General features: G+C 40.2%; 1 protein-coding gene across 3 annotated transcripts in view; it reads left to right on the forward strand.

Annotated features, from left to right (window-relative positions):
• Positions 1-20642, forward strand: part of tll1 (tolloid-like 1) — a 36123-nt gene extending 15481 nt beyond the window's left edge. For 2 of the 3 annotated variants that reach the window (XM_034301363.2, XM_034301364.2), the window contains exons 7-23: positions 3346-3524; positions 3656-3761; positions 3852-3976; positions 5875-5990; positions 6068-6170; positions 6312-6428; positions 6802-6947; positions 8264-8459; positions 8626-8751; positions 10391-10551; positions 10937-11117; positions 12155-12256; positions 13586-13711; positions 14958-15085; positions 16500-16713; positions 17540-17790; positions 18069-20642. In XM_034301363.2, coding sequence (XP_034157254.2) covers positions 3346-3524; positions 3656-3761; positions 3852-3976; positions 5875-5990; positions 6068-6170; positions 6312-6428; positions 6802-6947; positions 8264-8459; positions 8626-8751; positions 10391-10551; positions 10937-11117; positions 12155-12256; positions 13586-13711; positions 14958-15085; positions 16500-16713; positions 17540-17790; positions 18069-18203 — 2512 coding nt within the window. In that variant the 3' untranslated portion in view covers positions 18204-20642. The remainder of the gene's footprint in view (positions 1-3345; positions 3525-3655; positions 3762-3851; positions 3977-5874; positions 5991-6067; positions 6171-6311; positions 6429-6801; positions 6948-8263; positions 8460-8625; positions 8752-10390; positions 10552-10936; positions 11118-12154; positions 12257-13585; positions 13712-14957; positions 15086-16499; positions 16714-17539; positions 17791-18068) is intronic. The other variant, XM_053231114.1, reaches the window with a different exon arrangement.

Genomic DNA, 20642 nt, shown 5'->3' on the forward strand with positions numbered 1-20642 from the left:
TGGTTGTTGGTGCCAGTTTGGCACAAGTTCATCAAAACACCAATTTTGATTAGAAGATTGAAAAAAGGTCACCTGTTTTTTTTTTTTCCAAGTTCCAGCTATCCAGTTTCAGTGAGCATGTAATCCTTCTTGGCAACTAGCATTCAGAAAAATATGTCTTATCATTGCCATATTTGTGTGATAGTGAGTTTTGGTATGAGAAATCACCTCAAACTGGGAGTTGCCTGAAAAAGTAGTGGAAACACAAAAACATTTAGGAAGTTGCCAAAGCTGATAGGCTCAAGGCAAGAATAATGGAGCAAAACATTACATAACATACATGGCTGTTATAATAGTCAGGTGCCCATCACACATGCACCTGTTCACATAAGCACATCTGCACTGCACTTCAGTGTGTCGTTTGCTGTTGTGTAATTGCAGTATGTATGAAGGATTGGTCACACATAGTGCCAGTGATGTGCCAGTGCCAGTGGATGACAGTGTTTGTGTGTGTATATAATTGCAATACCTGCTGTGTATATAGTGTATAATTCTTGTTAGTCATGATGAGGTTCCATGCAAAGCTTTATCGTTTAGCTTGAGCTTGTGTGCGAGAGCAAGAGAGTGTGTGTGTGTGTGTGTGTGTCTGTGTGTGCGCACTGTGCTATCATTGGCAAAGAAATAAGGGCTTTAGGTGTTCTAATCCACAATATAAATAGAGTCCTGACTGAGATTACGACTGTGTGTATGCGTGTGTGTCCTAGCCATGCATAAGTACCGACTTTCAAGGTTTCACTCTATTGCTTGAGCTTTGACTTTACTATCCTGACCCTTCTCTGCAATATCATGCAGTATTTTTTTTTTTGAGTGTCTCTTTCTACATAATCCATAGTACTATGGTCACTGAATTGCCATTCCCAAGAGTGGAAAAACCCCAGTATAAGAGAATAGCAGAATATAGAATGTATCATTGAGAGTATTTTTGACTTATCTATATAATTTATTTTGGAAAAACTCATGACTTGGAGACCTGGGTGGCACATGCTGTGCAGAATGAAGCCTGAAACAAGACGAGAGACAATAAGAAACATAGAAAGGGCCAAGTAGCACAGGATCCGGGACAGAAATCAGGACTGAGTCATAGGCTGGGCTTAGGTCTTAAAGACTGAGGTCAACAGGGGAAGTAACAGGGCATGCAAGCAACAGTGGGGAGGGAACGGGACCTGTGTGCAACACACGGGAGGGAACAGGACCTGTGAAGAGTACTGAGAAGGAAACAGGACTTGTGAGCAATGCTAAGGAGGGATCATGACCTATGAGCAACACCGGCGAGGGAATAGGACCTGTGAAGACCACTCCGAAGGAAACAGGACTTGTGAGCAACACTAGGGAGGGAACAGGAACTGTGAAGAACACTTGTAAGGGAACAGCACCTGAACAGGACCTTTGAGGAGCATTGGGGGAGGGAACCCATGAGCAACGCTGGGAAGAGAACAGGACCTGTGAGCAACAATGAGAAGGAAAGAGGGTCAGTTAGTGACACTGGGAAGGGAACAGGACCTGTGAACAACATTGGGGTGGGAACAGGACCTGTGAGTAACACTTGGAAGGAATCAGCCATGTGAGCAGAGCTGGTGAAGGAGCAGGAGCTGTGAGCAACAATAGGAAGGAAAGAGGACCTGTTTGAAACACTGGGACACCTGATGGAAAGGTTAATAGAAATTATCTGGTGAAGAAATTGAGACAACAGACAGCCTAGAAAAGACTGAGACAAGGGATGAAACAGAGGCTGACACTGAGATTGGGGAAAGTTCCCAGTCTGTATCTGCCACTGGGGTATTCTCTTGGGCTTGGTTTGACCCTGGGAAAGGCTCAGTGAAAGGAGCTGGGCTAGATTTAGCTGATATGGGCAGGGGAACAGTCAGGAGCTAAGAAGACAGATATGGAATCATAATAAAAGATTGAGGTTGAAAGAGCAGTGGAGACAAAGACACAGTCAAGGCCTGGAGCAGAAAGGAATGAGGAGCAGAAGCAGGATTGGCGAACAAGCTAGGACAGTGACCTTAAAAAAAGTCATAGGCTGAACCAGAAGCTTGAGCAGAGTTCCTGGTAGAAGTAGCATCAGTACAGGAACAGAATATAAATTCATGACTGGAGCCATGACAGGTTTTGGAGGCCCCAGCTAGTGGGAACTGCAAAATAATCTGTATGCTGGGACAGCTGGGTTACCTGCAGCTCGGTCTGCAAGGCGTTATGAATGTAGGACTAATTCAAGAGGGAACACACCACAAGAAACTTTACCTGCCTTTAATAACATGTCTAGAGCTTTTGCAAAGGACGACAGTGAAATAGGCTTTTTCACAATTCGCAACAGAGTGGAAGGGCTCAGACAGATGAGCACCAAAAGCAGCAGCTTGAGGTAGCAGGAAATTACTTGGAAAACTTATAAACCCAATAACTAGGAAATAGAATAGGATTCCATGGTAATATGACTCTGGATTTCATAAGAACATGCAAGACTCTGCCAAGACAGTTGGAAAACAAAGCATTATACAGTATACACTGACCTGGACAATAAGATGTGATTGTCATGAAAAGTTATGGGACACCAAGTGACATGTTCTGCAAGAGAATTTATGTATTTATTTGTATTTTTTTTTAAATGACAAAAGTGTGAGCACGGCTTTATGTGTTTCTCTCTGGAGTATTCACAGAAACCATGCTAATTATAATAAACAGCTTTGTGGGCTTGTACTGCCAAGGTATAATTATAACATCGCCAAGACATCCAAATTACGCACAAGGTGCCAAATATTGTAACCCTCTTAATACTGGGTTATGAACTGATTAGCTGTTGGCAAACACATGCATTTATACACGTACACATTACAGGGTGTCAAAAGCTCAGTGTCTTTAAGTGCTACTTCTATATAAGTAACTACACCAGCTGTCAAGTACGATAAGTCATCTGTGTGTATGTGTGTAACATATTGTATGTGTGGAATGAGGTACTTGGGTTCTATCATTGATTAGTTTCCTATAATAGCATGCCCCCAAATGTGTTAATCCTTACTTAATACACGCTGTCACCATATACTACCCCACTGTCCTATATATATCAGGCAAAAGAAGAAAATTTAAATAAATTCCCCTGGGAATTTAAGTACGTAAGCTATCCAAATAACGAAAATGCAGTTATGTTTTAATATTTACATTTTAAATGAACACTTTATGCCTGGATGATAAACAGCATTATTTCCACAGGAAGTTGGTGTTCCAGTTAAAATCTATATCTGAAGGATTTGAAGAGACACTTTAAACTTTAATTAATGAATTAATTAATTATTATCCATTTTCATGTCGCAGATGCTGTTCCTATGTGGGTCGTCGTGGTAACGGGCCTCAGGCCATCTCCATTGGGAAAAACTGCGACAAGTTTGGCATTGTGGTTCATGAGCTGGGTCATGTGATCGGATTCTGGCATGAGCACACACGGCCCGATCGCGACGATCATGTGACCATCATTAGGGACAACATTCAGCCCGGTACTGCCTTACCCATTTGTTATTTATTTTATGTCTTCTGTAAATGAGGATAACATAATTCCATAACCAGAACATGTTTTTCTGTGTGTGTGTGTGTGTGTGTGTGTGTGTGTGTGCGTGTTCATGTGCAGGTCAGGAATATAACTTTCTAAAGATGGAGCCCGGTGAAGTGAACTCTCTCGGCGAGCCATATGACTTTGACAGCATCATGCATTATGCCAGAAACACTTTCTCCAGGTGAGACGTATACACACGTAGGAAAAATTAGCTCTCAGCATTACTCTCCGTTCTGAACGCTGCAGAATCAATATTCATTCTATCTTTCAGGGGAATGTTTTTGGACACCATCCTCCCCTCTCGTGATGAGAACGGCGTCCGGCCTGCGATCGGGCAGAGAACCAGGCTCAGCAAAGGAGACATTTCACAAGCCAAGAAACTCTACAGGTGTCCAGGTAATCTACTGTGTGTGTGGGCACAAACAAGATTGAGGTGTGTACTTTAGGTGTGTGCTTTTTAGCTCTCTGCCAAAGAGTCATCCAAAGCAAACAATACGCTGAATAATAAAGACAGAAAAGGAGTGGAACAATAGATGACTAATAATGTTAGTTAAATGCTGAATGATGGTGAGATGATCTCATTTTATAGGCACTTCATAGATATAAATTGTCTTTAGAGTTAAAGGCTACAGATGCGTAACAGTGTGTGTACAGAAAGATGTGTTATCTTAATTCGTAACTTTATGAATTGCTGTTGAATTCTTCATTCCGATTACAGCTCTGTCACTAGTTCTGGCTGTACTTCAAATCACACGTTTATATTAATGCGTTTGTTCTAATACATTATATTTTTTGGAGAATAATCAATTTTGGAGTGGGAACAGTATCCCTGCTTCATGTTGGGCCTCATCACACCACCCTTTCGTTAATTATTTTCCAACTGTTTTATTCCCTATGTATTGTTTGTGTCCTTGGTTTTACATAAGTTTGAGTGAAAATTTCAAATGATCATGTTATAAATAAACAAGATACATTTTTCGACATGAAAGCACACATATTATTCATTGTTATGCTGAGCTACGTGAATGACTGTCATTTTATTTATCTACACAAATGACTATATGAGCGTTTTGTCAATACCAGTGGCGATATGTGTACAGTGACAGTGTGTGTGTGTGTGGTCGACATTTCATTCTTTATTATATTCACTAACGAAGCAGCTGATTTGAACATGTTCTCGGTCCATGTCCCTTCATGACTGATGTATTGTCTGAGGTGACACTAATTAGTGTACAAAAGTCTCTCTCTCTCTCTTTCTTTCTTTCTCTCTCTCTCTCTGTTTCGGTCTCTCTCAAGCAGGAGCTGATTAATGATGAGTAAACACCAGTTAGGCATTCCTCTTACCCTCATGGCCTGCTTGCAGACCGTGACGCTAAATGGTCCAGTTCAAACCTGTGCTTTAATTAAGATGATGTCATTTAAGCACAAGAGTACACACATGTGCTTACTATTATTTTCACCACCAGCAGCATTTTAACGGAGAGGCAGCGGTTGATTTTGCCCTTGCTCATTTAATTTTTTGTGTAAGGGACACCTAAAGGCACTTCCACATATATTCAGTGGCTAATTAACTAGGAAGAAAAGGAGGTTTTAATGGTTGATGTTTGGCCAAGGTTAGTGCAAATTTGGCTTGACTTACAGGCAGCATCCGATTCCCTACCATACTGGCTTATTAAGGTTTCATTATTTGTTGCTGGCACTCTTTTGTGTGTGTGTGTGTGTGTGTGTGCAGACAAATAAAGTAAAGAACGAAACATTGGCTTAAGATTATTTTGAACGTCCGCTATGTACACGAGTTGTTACTATAGAAAGGATAACGTATGAGAACAATAAACCTGTTCTTTGAATTACAGCTGGAACCACTGTCAGAGTTGCTGTTATAGAATATTAATCAACACCTTCTGACCAATCAGAGTTGAGCATTCAACAGCGCTGTGATATGCTGTGAAGTCAGCATAACACATGGGGCCATATTTGTAAAAAAAAAAGGGCTCAGGTTATAGTGAATACATTATCGAGAAGTCAAAAAAAAAAAGTGTAAATTTGCAAATATGATACTAGATACCAGGGTTATTCCACTAAATTAAAAACAGAGCTGATAATTGCATAATGTGTAAGGAACCCACTTTTATTTTTTGTTTCTTACTTGTAAAAATAACCGTTTTCAGTTGGATCACCAGGCACGCTGAAAGGAATGTGACAATATCAGGCTTATGCGATATCACATTTCTTTGTATTGTGAGACATTATATTGTCTAAATCTAATTATTTTTCACTTTCCTTGTCTTGACCAGCATGTGGTGAGACATTGCAAGACTCAGCGGGCAACTTTTCATCTCCCGGTTACCCGAACGGATACCCTTCATACACACACTGTGTCTGGAGGATCTCAGTCACACCCGGGGAGAAGGTAACACACAGCTCTCCAATGAAAACTGTTTTGTAACAGTTTCATAATGTCTATAACCATTCATAATCCTTTTCCAGATAGTGCTCAACTTCACCACCATGGACCTCTACAAGAGCAGTCTGTGCTGGTACGACTACATCGAGGTGCGGGACGGGTACTGGAGGAAAGCCCCTCTTCTAGGTATACACACACAGAATAATGTGTACTAAGCAGGAAAAATCCAATAACTGGATAAATAATTCAAGAGTGTTCTCAGATGTCTTTGTCTATTATTGTTTCTAAAATATGAATGTTTCCCTTTTTCTGTCTCTGTGCGTGCAGGTCGTTTTTGTGGTGATAAGATTCCAGAAACGCTGATCTCCACGGACAGTCGGATGTGGATCGAGTTTCGCAGCAGCAGTAACTGGGTGGGAAAAGGCTTCTCTGCCGTATACGAAGGTGAGTTTCACGTCTGCAGTGTGTGATTTTACTTCATAAGGATACAGAATCTGAGTTTACTCCAAGTGCGTATTTACCGTTCGTCTCAGATTATCGTCTCCAGCTCAGCTTGTTCTAAATAGAAAAAGGTGCACATGTATTAAATAAAGCTGCTTTCATAATTATATGATATATATATATATATATATATATATATATATATATATATATATATATATATATAAAACAGCTCATGCAACTTACACACACTGTAAACATAACAACTCTCTTAACAGTTCTAGCTAGTGCTGGATAACTAACCATTAAGGAAAAAACTGACTTTTGGCTTAAAACATGAATTTATGTAAACTGAGCTTCTCTCTCTTTTCTGTAGCGGTTTGCGGTGGGGACGTCAGTAAAGATTCAGGGCAGATTCAGTCTCCAAACTACCCAGATGACTACAGGCCCTCTAAGGAGTGTGTGTGGAGGATCACCGTGTCTGAGGGCTACAGCGTGGGCCTCAGCTTTCAGGCCTTTGAGGTACAAAGAGAGATGTTTACATTTTTACACTGGCTGTGTAAGGAATAAAACACTTTGGGGGTGTGCTGTTTTAAGAAAATAATCAGCGATAGGGTGGTGTCACGTGGCCTGATGCAAAGTGGAGTTACTTTCAATGCTTTACAGCATGACTTTTTAATTTAATTTTAAAGAATGACATGCCATACTTTTCATTTTATCCATTTAAAGTTACATTTAATGTTGCCTAATGTCCATGAAACCATGATTTATCAAATAATGATTTAATGTAAATTTGAATCTTGACATCCTCTTTCTTCCCCTTTCCCCCATTTTTACATTAGTTTCATCTTCCTCTGTCCTGCTAGTCTTTGTGATCTCTCTCTCTCTCTCTCTCTCTCTCTCTCTCTCTCTTTAATCAGATTAGGATTGTGCCTAGCCACTACAGTCAGATGTCCATGTGTGTGAAGTGTGTGTGTGATGTGTGTCATGATAAGGATAGGAATATCCATCAGTTTTGACCTTGTGAGGACATTTGGGTCATCCCATGAGAAACACTTAAAAAAGTTTTTTTTTTTTTTTAAAAAATGCAGCTTTTATTAAAAAAAAAAACAAAAAAAAAATAAAGGGTCAAAAGGTTGTGTCGTGGTAATGACATCAAGGTTTGGGTTAGATTTATGTGTAGGGATAGTGTTAATTAGCTGCATTAATGATTATGTGAATGAAAGGCAAATGTGTGTGTGTGTGTGTGTGTGTGTGTGTTTTGTGGAATGTTTGGAGTTGTATAGTTATGGCCCTCTTGGGTCTGTAGGCCATAGAGGAAGGTTAAAGCTTTGAAAGTAAAAGGAAGTGTTCTCCTTTTTAATCATGACTGTTTAGGAATGTGTGTATAGATGTGTGTGTTAGTGTGTGTGAGAGAAGGATAGACACACAAACCGGCACAGGATGGAACTTTTTTTTTTTTAAACCTGCACACACTTACACACATTGCTCACTCTCTTGCACCCATATAGTCCAAGAGGAAAACACAGCACTAACCCAAAGACCTTGGCATACCAGTGAACACACAAACACACACACACACACACACACACACACACACACGCATCTGGTATGTGAGATCCTGTTTTCATTGGAATGCTTTAAGGCTATAACACCTAAGGTGCTATTAACATGATAATGTAAAGAACACACGATATGTTTATGTTCCTGCGGGTGAATTCCTGCGCCACTGATTGAGTGTATATGTGTGAACATGTTCAGATTGTGCAGAACTGCAGAGGAAGTTTGTGTACGTGAGCTTTCATGCACTCTGTTTATCGACGTGTGTGTTTGTGTAGATCGAGAGGCATGATAGCTGTGCATATGACTATCTGGAGGTGCGGGATGGCCTTTCTGAAAGCAGCCCCCTGATTGGTCGATTCTGTGGCTATGACATCCCTGAAGACATTCGCTCCACCTCCAACACGCTGTGGATGAAATTTGTTTCAGATGGAACTGTGAATAAAGCTGGCTTCGCTGCAAATTTCTTTAAAGGTCTCACACACACACACAACTCAAAATCTTTTATGCTTATTTTTGCAATATCTATAAAGCACTTACATATGAAAGGCTTGATACATAGGAATAAAGTATAAGGTGACTCACTAACAGCATTTATGCTTCTAAACATGTGTGTGTGTGTGTGTGTGTTTATTTGTAGAGGAGGACGAGTGCATGAAGCCAGATAATGGTGGCTGTGAGCAGAGGTGTGTGAACACTTTGGGGAGCTTCAAGTGTGCGTGTGACCCTGGATACGAACTGGCCCCGGATAAAAAAAGTTGTGAAGGTATGAGAAATCATGTGTGTCTGTCTGTGTGTGTGTGTGTGTGTGTGTGTGTGTGTGTGTGTGTGGGCATGTGTTTGTGAGAGTGCAGGTGCAGGTGTTTCCGCCTGTCTGACCCAGACATGGCCAGCGGAAGCTATGACCAATCCACATGGCTGAAGAAAACATCCTCGGTCAACAGGAAAACAACAGGGACAAACAGTGTGCACGCTGAACTATTCACAACCAAACTCACAGCAACCACGCAAATAAAGAACTACCACTGAGCACACACACACACACACACACACAGTGTTCCACGCAACTCCTTACAGCCAAACACACAAATATACATAATCATATACCAGAGTGTTTCCTGACTGATGATGAGGCAAAGTGGGCACTCAGCGCAGAAGGGTAGAGATGTGTAGTGCAAACAGTTCCCCTGTCTGATGATGGCCAACCATACTGCATTAAAGTATTCAAAACTGAAAACTTATTTTTTTATTTTTTTTTTTTTACATATGCTAAGGCACATTGAATGTTTACGGTGCTATGTTCTACTTTTAGTTGCCTAATATAAGTCTGTCAAAACGAATGAGAATGAAAAGATCCCTAAATAAAAGCATATTATAGCATACTTTATTTTCCACATTTTTATTACGTATACATTTTCCAATTAAATATTTAAAAATGTGTGCTAAGTACTGTAATATTACATGTAATTAATTAAAACAGGCTCTTATTTCAAATCACCATTACACTATACCAGGGGGTCATCAACTGGGGACAGTGATATTAACAGTGATAAAATATTTCAATTTAACTCCTCGTCATGTAGTGACTCTAGTTTTTTTTTTTTTTTTTTAGCAACGAACCAGCTTCTGTAGCAGATCCACTGTTTTGGTCAATCATATGTCAAGGCATCTCATCAGACAATAGACTAGCAACAGGGATAGAGACAGATCAGAAAGTTTTTCTCAATTTTTTAATTTATGTTTTCTTGTCTGATTAGCTAACTGATGACACGGATTGTGCAGTAGAGAAGTATGTAAGTCCATGGCGCTACTCAAAAGTGGTAACTTGAAGCGTTATTACGAAACAAAACCTCTTCAAATGGTCTTATCACAAATGATTATGCTTTAGTAGGTAACTGTTGTCCACTGAGTCATATTATTCTCTTATCTGGACCTTTGTAAATCAGAAATTTTATGTAGCTGGAACAAACTTTATCTGTTTTATACCCTATGTGTTGAATGTATATAGTGGGAAAGGACAATTCAAGGAATTAGGGTGCTAGAACGAACCTTTTTTTTCTTTTTTTCTTTTCTTTTCTTTTTTTTTTTTAATTTTTTTTTTAGAAACTCTGCATTCACACAGTGACCTCACACACAATCCCACCACATTGCCACATGTAAGCGCAATCGGAAATGCACAACCGCACACACGTCCCCATATAGCTCATGTGAATCTTTTGCCTCTAATTAGATTACACTGCAAGGCACAGTGTGTTGTGGTGACTCTGAAATAACACAGCAACCATCAAACATTCCGACCGTGTTTGTTTTCATGCAGACTTACAAGCGCATCATTCATCTGTTATTTAACGCAAAACAGATGTTAATGATATTTGTTCCTGTTTCTGTATCCTGCTCTCTCGTAGCTGCGTGTGGAGGTCTGCTGTCCAAACTGAATGGCACAATCACCACCCCAGGCTGGCCGAAAGAATACCCGCCCAACAAGAACTGTGTTTGGCAAGTGGTGGCCCCCACGCAGTACCGCATATCTGTGCAGTTTGAGGCCTTTGAATTGGAGGGGAACGAGGTGAGGAGTGTGTGTGCGTGTGTTCTATACTGTATATAAGGAATAAAACACTTGAGAGCAATCTGTTATAGGAAAATAATCATTACCAAAGCCCTCTCTCCTGAATACTTTCCCTTGTCAGCAAACTTACAGACTGTTAAAAAATGCTGATACTGTAGACTTCTTCTATAAACGTTAAATAAACTTCTCCTTACTATAGAAATATATTAGAATCAGTGCATTAACATAAACCTGAGATTTGAATTATATCATTGTCAGAGCTGCTCTTAGAGAAAATTCATCAACACCTTCTAACCAATCAGATTGAATAAGTTGACAGGGCTGTTGTATGTATAATAGTAACGCATATACCCGATGACAGCATGTCCGTATATTGTTTCTAAAGGTGTGTAAGTATGACTTTGTGGAGGTGCGGAGCGGCCTCTCTTCTGACTCTAAGCTTCATGGGAAATATTGTGGCACGGAAGTTCCCGAGGTCATCACTTCCCAGTACAACAACATGCGCATCGAGTTTAAGTCGGACAACACCGTTTCAAAGAAAGGCTTCAAAGCACACTTCTTTTCTGGTAAGTGAAATTTCACACTCTGTCTTAGCGATAATGAAAAACAAAATCACAAAATGCCTCTGTTGCAGATTTGGTTGACAAGTGTGTGTGTGTGTGTGTGTGTGTGTTTGACATGATTGAATTTCATCAGAAAAGCTTTTGAGCTTGGTTGTATAAACCAACTTTTGTGGTGTTGGTTATATAAACCAAGTTCTGTTGTTTTGTGGTGTAGATTTCAGAAGTTGTTTTTGGGTTTCTTTTTTAGCATTTTTTTGTCCGTCATCCTGTTTGGCTAACCCTGTTCTTTCTCACAGTGTTGTGTCCTGAGAAATTTGTAGAATTTGAACAAAGCCTGGATTTACACATGGTCACACTGTGGCCATCTTTTAATGTACTGTATGTGTGTGTGTGCGCTAGAGATTTAACCCAGCTTGAAATTTTGATCGCTGCCCAACTTTAGTACAGCATGAGAACATTCATGAGAACATTTCATTCAGCCAACCGACCCAAAGTGACGAATATTGAGTCGGAAATTTAGTCCAAAACCAACACAAACTTCAACCACCAGCACGACTGAACCGTTAAGTGTGTTGTTGCAATGGCATATTTCCTGTTCTTTAAGATTTGTACCTCAGGACTAGACAAACCCCACAGGTTCATTCTTCATATAGTGCACCAAAAAGAAAAGATTTCACAAAAATGTACTAAGCTCAATTGAGATGCTGCTTTACCTCATTTGCATTCATTCTCTTCATGTTGTGTAATGTCGCCCTTGGTGCCAACAATGCGGGTGACTATAGTGTGCCAAGTTTAGAAAAATATTTGAGATAATAAAAAAATAATAAATTAGGCTGAAATTCAGGCCAGTTTGGCAGTGAGGAACTTGAAAGTGTAATCCAAGCTGAAAGAATATTTGTGAAACTATGTGTGTTGTGCGCATTGTTATAAAAATTACTGTAAATAATCTTAATGTGTAATAATCTTCTGTAACCTTTCCTTAGTGTTTTTTTATGGTGTGTGTATATGTGCTGTAATATTGGGGGCATTCTCTTCCACAGATAAACCTGCAACCTGCAAAGCACGGATCTTTATATTTAAGTCCTGTCAGGACATAGCTTCACGTCCTTCTGCTCGTAGGGCAGCCATAGGGCAGGTCACAGGTATGGCCGCCTCTCCCATGATTGGTTTTGGGGAATGGATTGGCCCTTCTCTAATCTATCTTGCATATGAGGTGTTCTCCTTTAGTGGCAACAAATGTACTTTCAACACCATTTGTTGATCTAACGTCAGAGTCTATCAACAGATCAATCCATTCAAGCTGGTTCAGATAGCTGATGCATTTAAGCAAAAGTTTTTGGTGTAGCTTAGAGAAGATAAGCTTGACTTTTATGTCACAACTTTCTTCTCACTAACAGCAGGTCTTGAATATCATGCTCCTTCTCCAAACACTTAGATGAACACTTAGGTGTTTTTGTTAACGGTTGCAGGTTGAGTAGACCTTTTCATGCAATCAGTTAGAATAAAACACTTGGGGGTGTGCTGTTAAAGGAAAAAAATCAACATTGCGATGGTGTGATGTGGCCTGACTATTTATAGAAATGATAATAAAGATAATAGAGTGTGTGTTGATATTATTTAAGGAGTACTTTAAGGAGATAGATACACACTATGGTATCTATTTACTAAAACAAACCTGACAAACCTGATTAAAGGTGTACAGAAGCACTTTTTAAGTGAATGAGAGAGAGATAGATACAAAGGGGGATGCTGAGAAGCACAGAGAAGAATGAAGAGAGAGAGAGAGAGAGAGAATGTCATTCAGTAGGTAAATTAAGAAAAAACTCAGTCATTGTCAGGGGTATCAGATCTCCGCTGGCCCAGTGCCTTCAGGTTCAGGGTGGTTCCCATAGCCCTCCCACACACCCCTAATCCTCGTGTGTGTGTGTGTGACCAAGTGTGTCAGAGGTTTGAAAGCCAATGGAGCATTTGCAATAATTTGATAATGTCGAATTAGTCATAGTAACATATCACAAGGCAAAATGCAAGCCATGTGTCTGCAGGAAAATACTGTAGAAGCCAGTCATCAGTTTTTAATCACTCCTGATTGAATTCAGATTATTTAGATGTAAAGAAAGTTTTTAATCATCTGGAATGGCGCTTCAGGGGTGGACAAATCAGTAGCCTAGGCGCCCGGGACATTAAATGAGCTTGTCTCATTTTCTTCCTCCTGAATTGAATATCCATTTTTTTACAGGATGAATGGATGCACATGTTGGTTTATTCCCTTCTTTTCATTTCTGCCTTTGCTTTGACCAAATTATTTGGTCTAACAAAGAAGCCTTAGGGTAGATTTGGGCTAATTGGACAATTTTTTTAATTACAGTTTGTGGTATTTATTTTATTTGCTGGGTGATGGATCTTCCTACATATTCCTATATCGTCGTTTCTCCAACTGATTTGGCCGCATGTCTCTCTGTTGTGTGTGTCAGATAAGGACGAGTGCTCAAAGGATAACGGCGGATGCCAGCATGAGTGCATCAACATCATCGGCAGCTATGTTTGCCAGTGTCGCAATGGCTTTATACTGCACGAGAACAAGCATGACTGCAAAGAAGGTGCGCGCACATGCACACACACACACACACACACGCACACACACACATATACAGACATACACAGTAGCAAGGTTGTTGTATACCAGGTGTGGTCATTAAGAAAGCACTGGGTCTTTATGTTAAAGCTTTCCACTGTAGCATTCAGTGTGTGTGTGTGTGTGTGTGTGTGTGTGTGTGTGTGTGTTAGTCCACCACTGCCTGTAATGATCCTCCGCCTATCTTTGAAGCTCTGAGAGCACAGTTGACCGTCTTTAACATGGCTTTGTGGTTTGAAAAGTATAAAGCAGTCTTTCTCCTACATGTGTGTGTGTGTGTGTGTGTGTGTGTGTTGTGTCTTTGAAAAGAAAAAAAAAAGACCTGGGAGAAGATGACATTAGAAAGACATTATCCTTTCAACTTGAGAGACAGGGAGTCAGGATGACTAGAAAACACACACACACACACACACACACACACACACACACACATAAACTTCAACATCTATTCAAGGGTATTTAATTCACTCTGATTTTAAACATCTGGACTGTCAGGAATCTGGACCCAGGACTCCTTAAGTTCATGTTTTTCACGTGTGTGTCTGAGAAACGAACTCTGTATCAATATGTACACAGGTTAATTCACAAACTAACAAAGTGCTCTGAGAGAATTAGAAAACAACCACAGACAAAATTGGTCACAATACGTTCCGTTTTAAGGACAGCACACACAAATGTATGATTCGATTAGTGACTAACTTCTTGTTTAACCAGAGGGTGGAGTGACTTCTTTTAATGTGGAGGTTTCAGCCTATTTTTGTTTAAAGACATATGGCCGAAACCTTTCCGGCGGCTTGACTCAGTTTTCCCGAGGGAGAAACTCGGGTTGCGCGAAAGCGGTTTCTCCTGCAGCCATTAGTGTTCCTGATTCTCCCTTAGAGCGAAAAGGCTGATGTGGCTTCAGAGGGAACACGGGTTCAGCTTAAAGGGAAGAAGAACCTGGCTCTTCTCTTAAAGGTGCATCTCGGGTGACGGTGAACTAGCGTTGACACCTGGGAACTGGGCCAGAGTTCAGAAAACATTCTTACCCTAATCCTCTGCAGAAGAATGTTTTTTTTTTTCACCTGCAGTTAGTGCAGACTCAGGCGTTTTCATGCTATAACACATTCTATAAATCTTCTTTCCTTTTTCACCTATATGAATTTACATGACTGATTACATTCCTCTGTTCTTCTACACCTTCTCTTTACTCTGTCTCTCTGATCCTGTAGCGGAGTGTGAGCACAAGATCCACAGCCCCACCGGCACCATAAGTAGCCCCAACTGGCCTGATAAGTACCCCAGCAGGAAGGAGTGTACCTGGGACATCACTGCCACTCCAGGCCACCGCGTCAAAATTGTGAGTGTGTCAGCCTGTAAAAGCAACGGCAGAATATGCACACACTTCGATCCTTACTTTGTCAGAACATAGCGCACAGCGCTGTTGAATGCTACATTCCGATTGGTCAGAAGGCGTTCATTAATTTTCTATAACAGCAGTTCGGAAAGTATATTAAGACTTTTACTTAGCATTTATGGAAGGGTTGTTTTCTGTGTTATCAACTTTAAGAGAGAAAAAAGAAGCCGGGTTCACAGACAGTCCACTATAACCGGATAAAAAGTATGACGTCATTATTTAATTATTAAAAAACTATAATCTTTAGCAAATTTCTGTGGTATAGGAGGAATAAAACAGCGCCTCGTTTTTTTAAAGTGTTTTATTTCTTACATAATTTGCTCTTGCTAACTGATCATATTCGCAGCAATGTTAGCATAACACATACAGAGTCTTTTTGTCTTCCTGTCAAACTGTCTCACACACTCGTACACACCTCTGCGCGTTAATACTGTCTTATACTGACAGACATGTAGTAACACATCCCTCACACACACATGCACACACATACTGTACATCCCATATGATATGCACACATGCGTTATTATCATATCTGATTCCTGCTCTATCCCATGCCTCAAACGTATAAATCATCACCGAAGTGCATCTATTAACTTAATAAATTACACACTCCCAGAGCAGCTGCTTCCTCTGGAAACTCTTCTGAAATATATTTTATGATTTTAATATATTCATGTGTCTATGCAGGAAAACCCTCTTGGCCAGGGAGGTCAGCGCAGGCATTTTAACAGGTCCATCTGATCAAAGAGAGCTGTCAGGAGAGCTGCCGTGAGGCCTGCTTGTGTGTGTTAAGCGACTTTTAATGGCTCAGGAAAGAGAGATACACACGGGAGTGAACGATGAGAAGTCAGGTTGCAGGGCTACATGAATCAGTCTGTGAAATGTTTAAAAGGAGATTTAGACTTGTAGCCTCCCAGATCAGTTTCTGAATTCCAGGGGAATCCTGTAAGAATTAATTTGCCAATGCACTGAGATAATATTACTTAATAACCTTTGATCAGTTTACTTCATAGATTTGTATCTTACAAGTGGGTCCATAACTAATATTCATCTCTCCTTTCTGCTTTTCTCATTTTAAAGATAAATTTCACACTTAAAACACACTGATTTGTAGCTGAATGGATGACGGTGATTCATGCACGCAAAATAGATGCAGACATAAGGAAACATGTCTGCGTCAGTTTTGCGTACATGAATAGGAATGTTCAAGGGAAGGGAGTGTAGATGGAGAGAGATACTAAATATAGTAGGCAAAAGAGAAGAAACAGATCAGAAGGCTTCCCTCCAGATTTCTGACGTGCTGGGGACTGATGGTTCACTGACATCTTTTCTTTGTCCTCCTCTGTACCTTCTGCAGTCGTTTAACGAGTTTGAGATTGAGCAGCACCAGGAATGCGCATACGATCACCTGGAGGCCTTCGACGGCGACTCGGACAAGGCGCCCATTCTGAGTCGGCTCTGCGGCAGCAAGCTTCCAGAGCCCCTTGTCTCCACGGGCAACAGGATTTACCTGCGCTTCATCTCCGACGCCTCAGTGCAGCGCAAGGGCTTCCACGCTACACACTCCACAGGTCAGTGGATGTGTGTGTGCTACAGTAGTGGATATATCTATATTATTATTTCACTGTAAGGTTTAGGAGCAACATTTAGACAGAGCAGATACCACTTGCAGGACCACCGTAATGCTTCAAGCTTACCAGCACAGAGCCGGTTACAGGAATCTATGTTTGTGTGAGTGCATAGATATTTAAAGAAGAAAAAATATCCTGATTCAATAGCTCTCAGTTATTTAAACATATAAAACAGAGATGCATGACGTTTAGATATCTAGGTTATTAAATAATCTAGTAACTGTAAGTTGAGGCAACTGGACGCTTCCATGGGGCTTTAACAGTTTAACAGACTTTATGTACAGCAGTGCTCTCTATTGGCCAAAGTAGTACATGACATACATCAACTAATGTTTGGTTAAAGTGTGTAATGTATAAAACTGAGAGGATCAACAAAGAATTTGTTCATCACATAAAAATGAAATGAAACAATGATCAGCACATACAAAGAAGATTGCTTGACATTTTATTTAGCAATAGTTAAATATTATGTCCTGTTATTAAATGTGGAAAATACTAAAAACTATATATCTGCTGTATAATGATTCTGAACAAAACCATATTTATATTACATCTCGTATATATGCACGTGAATACTTTGGAAAGCGTGTTTATACTTTCTTTAATATTTCATCTTGCGTACACATAAACAAATTTAAAAGATGCATTAAAACAAATTTCATAATTACGTTGGTCCTGACATTAGGACTGCCATTGTTAGGTAGTGAACAGAACATGAAACTTGAATAATAAATAACAATATAATACTATGTGTTTGTGTGTGTAGAGTGTGGAGGCAGGCTGAGGGCTGAGGCCAGGCAGAAGAACCTGTACTCTCACGCACAGTTCGGAGACAATAACTATCCGGGCCACACAGACTGCGAGTGGCTAATCACAGCCGAGGCAGGTTACAGCATCGAGCTCACCTTCACCACCTTTGAGCTGGAGGAGGAAGCAGAGTGTGGATATGACTACATCGAGCTGTACGATGGGCAAGACACGTCAGCACACAAACTAGGACGCTTCTGTGGCTCTGGGGTGAGGACTGAAGCTGTGTGTGTGTGTGTGTGCGCAAAAAAACATAGTGTAGATGAAAACATAACACTGTACTCAATAATAAGTCAAAACAGTATTCCAGCAACAGTGGCTATAATAACCTGTAGTTGGAATTTTGTTGTTTAACAAACAATGACGAACTTATTTTTTTGAACATTTGAATTACTTACTTTAATTCTGAGGACTGCTTAAATAGACTTTTTGTTTTTTACTTTGTTATACACTGAATCTGTTGTCTCTTTCTTTCTGTCTCCGTCTAGCCCCGTGAGGAACTGTATTCAGCCAGCGACGCCATGCTGATTCGCTTCCACAGCGACGACACCATCAGTAAGAAAGGCTTCCACATCCGCTACACAAGCACCAAGTTCCAGGAGGAGTTACACACGCACAAGTAACACACCCACACACACGCCTCCAGGACAAAGGGTGCCACAGACTGAAAAAGGCACACAGATTCTCGAGAGTAAAGATACTCTAAGGCTTTCCTGCACTGGATTTGCCTCCATGTTATCAGCCACTAGGAGTGCGCTGTTCATCAGACTCCTAGCTCCAATCAATAAACTGGAGGCAAGCTCCGCCCATTTTGCCACAGACTGATGCTCGGTCGGACCGTGGCAGGCAGCCATTTGCAAACTCCTGTCTATACTATACACCCAAATACACAAAATAATATTCTAAAAACTGAAACGCTTCTCTTCAAGAGAGAAGCTTATTGTAGATGCTGCACATGAAAAGAGACAAAGTCTTAAAACGAGTAGGTCATTTTCAAGCCTGTGAAAAAAAAAAAAAACCCTGTTGTTGTGTTATGTGTCATAATTTTACAAGCTAAGGACAACATGGGAAGTCTGCTTCTGAGCAACTAAGCTGCTGTTGTCACACTGTAACTTAAAATGTGTGTGCACTCGTCTGCATGTTTTCATTTAGGTGCGTGTACATGCCTGTGGGATTTTTCTTTAAAAAAATGAAATCAAAAGAAATCTTTAATGTTATGACATCTGTGGCTGTTTACATGTAATGATATATAATTTATATATGAATGTAAGGAAGTATGCAGAGATAAAGAGCAACCTTAGAATCCTGATCTCATTAGTTCTACGGATAAAATCATGTTTTTCAGCGTCAACAGGCTTGTAAGATCTAACATCACGGTTTCAATGTCATTACATTCTAATTAAGAACATTGAGCTCTCATGTATAGAATTTTTTGTCTCGCAGTCCCTGAAAGCCACACATGAAATTTGTCTTGTTTGTTTATGAGGGTGTACACGAGTGTTTTTCTTACAAAAGCTGTAAAGCAGAAGTAAAGCCTTGTATGAAGTGTGCGTTACAGCTGTGAAAACCCCCATAATCCTGTGCGCTTAACATGCACTTAGCACAGAGGATGAGGAAGAGAGACTCTATCCAGCTGTGCGCTTAACTATTCATGCTCTCCAAACTAACGTTTCCAGTGTTGTTGGAGGCAAATGAACTACAGTCGACTCAGTCGCAGGGAGTCGATTCAGTCACAGGGAGTCGATTCAGTAACAGGGAGTCGATTCAGTAACAGCGAGTCGATTCGGTCACACGGAGTTCACTCAGTCACAGGGAACCTTTCCTGGGATGATCAATGAGACACATTTTCCTGGAACTCCTATTCATTTTGAGATTTGTTCTCCTGAAAACACACGAGGCAAGCGGACGGCGAGGTGATCGCTGTGGAAGGGAAATCCTAATGGTGCTACTCAGAGCTTCAGAACTACAGATCCTGTGAGGCAACGATCCAGACACTCGGTGTGCACTGTTCATGATTTACAGGCAGCAGGAAAGGAACGCTGCGACATTAGCACACACACATCATTGACAGCGCCACTACTGTGGACGAGCAACTATGGCCTTAGAACCAAAATGTATATTATTGCACATGTGGATGTTTATGTAGATAATGTTTGTTGTGTCATTGTTTTTTTAATTATTAATGTATTTTATTTGATATTGAATTTAATGAACTTGAACAATCATCCTTAAAAAAAAAAAAAAAAGTCTGACCTAAAGTTTTTCCTTTCTCTCCAAATTCCAGTACAGATGTATATATATATACACACACACACAGCCAGCCACACACACAAGATTTTAAAATGTTTCCGTTTGCAACACGACACAATGGGTCTCATTTATCAATCTTTATCAAGCTTTTATCAGTCTAAAATTGTGTTTCCAATTCAAAATTTCAGTAATGCAGTTTCGCTTTGTACTCATGTGCATATGTTGATCAACGACAATCATCTGTAAATTACCAAGTGTGTTCACGGCACAGCTGATTTACACTCAGCGATGCCCACAAAAGAAAGATTTAAGTGCAGTGTATTGGCAACAAGTGCAGCATATTGGCTACAACAGACACACACTGACTTTTCCTCTTTTATAGGGTGCCATTTCTTTTGACCTAATTGAACAGCTAGACTTATTTGTCATAATTTATGGATTTGTTTTTTCGATCGCTTTCTTGCAAATCATTAATATGAAACAGCTGACAAGAAAATGCAGTAAATTCCTGTGTGTAGTTAAAATAAATAAGCATTTCAATTTGACAGCTTGATAATCGAGGCCCATGGTGTATCTGATAATGAGAAGTGTATGTGAGAGTGTGTGCCACTCAGACACACCTAAACCCCTGTGATATTTTATGACTATTTCTGGTGTTGGTGTCTCTTCATGTGCCAAGTTCCCACTTTGCCCTAATTCAGTTTATAGAATATGAAATATGATTTTCTTCCCTCTCTGTATCTGCCTGATAAAAAAGACTCATCACCCTGCTGGTGATTAAACTGATGTCAGGTCAAAGATGTGCTTGTGTT

Source organism: Pangasianodon hypophthalmus, chromosome 28, assembly GCF_027358585.1.
Source record: "Pangasianodon hypophthalmus isolate fPanHyp1 chromosome 28, fPanHyp1.pri, whole genome shotgun sequence".
NCBI classification, from domain to species: domain Eukaryota; kingdom Metazoa; phylum Chordata; class Actinopteri; order Siluriformes; family Pangasiidae; genus Pangasianodon; species Pangasianodon hypophthalmus.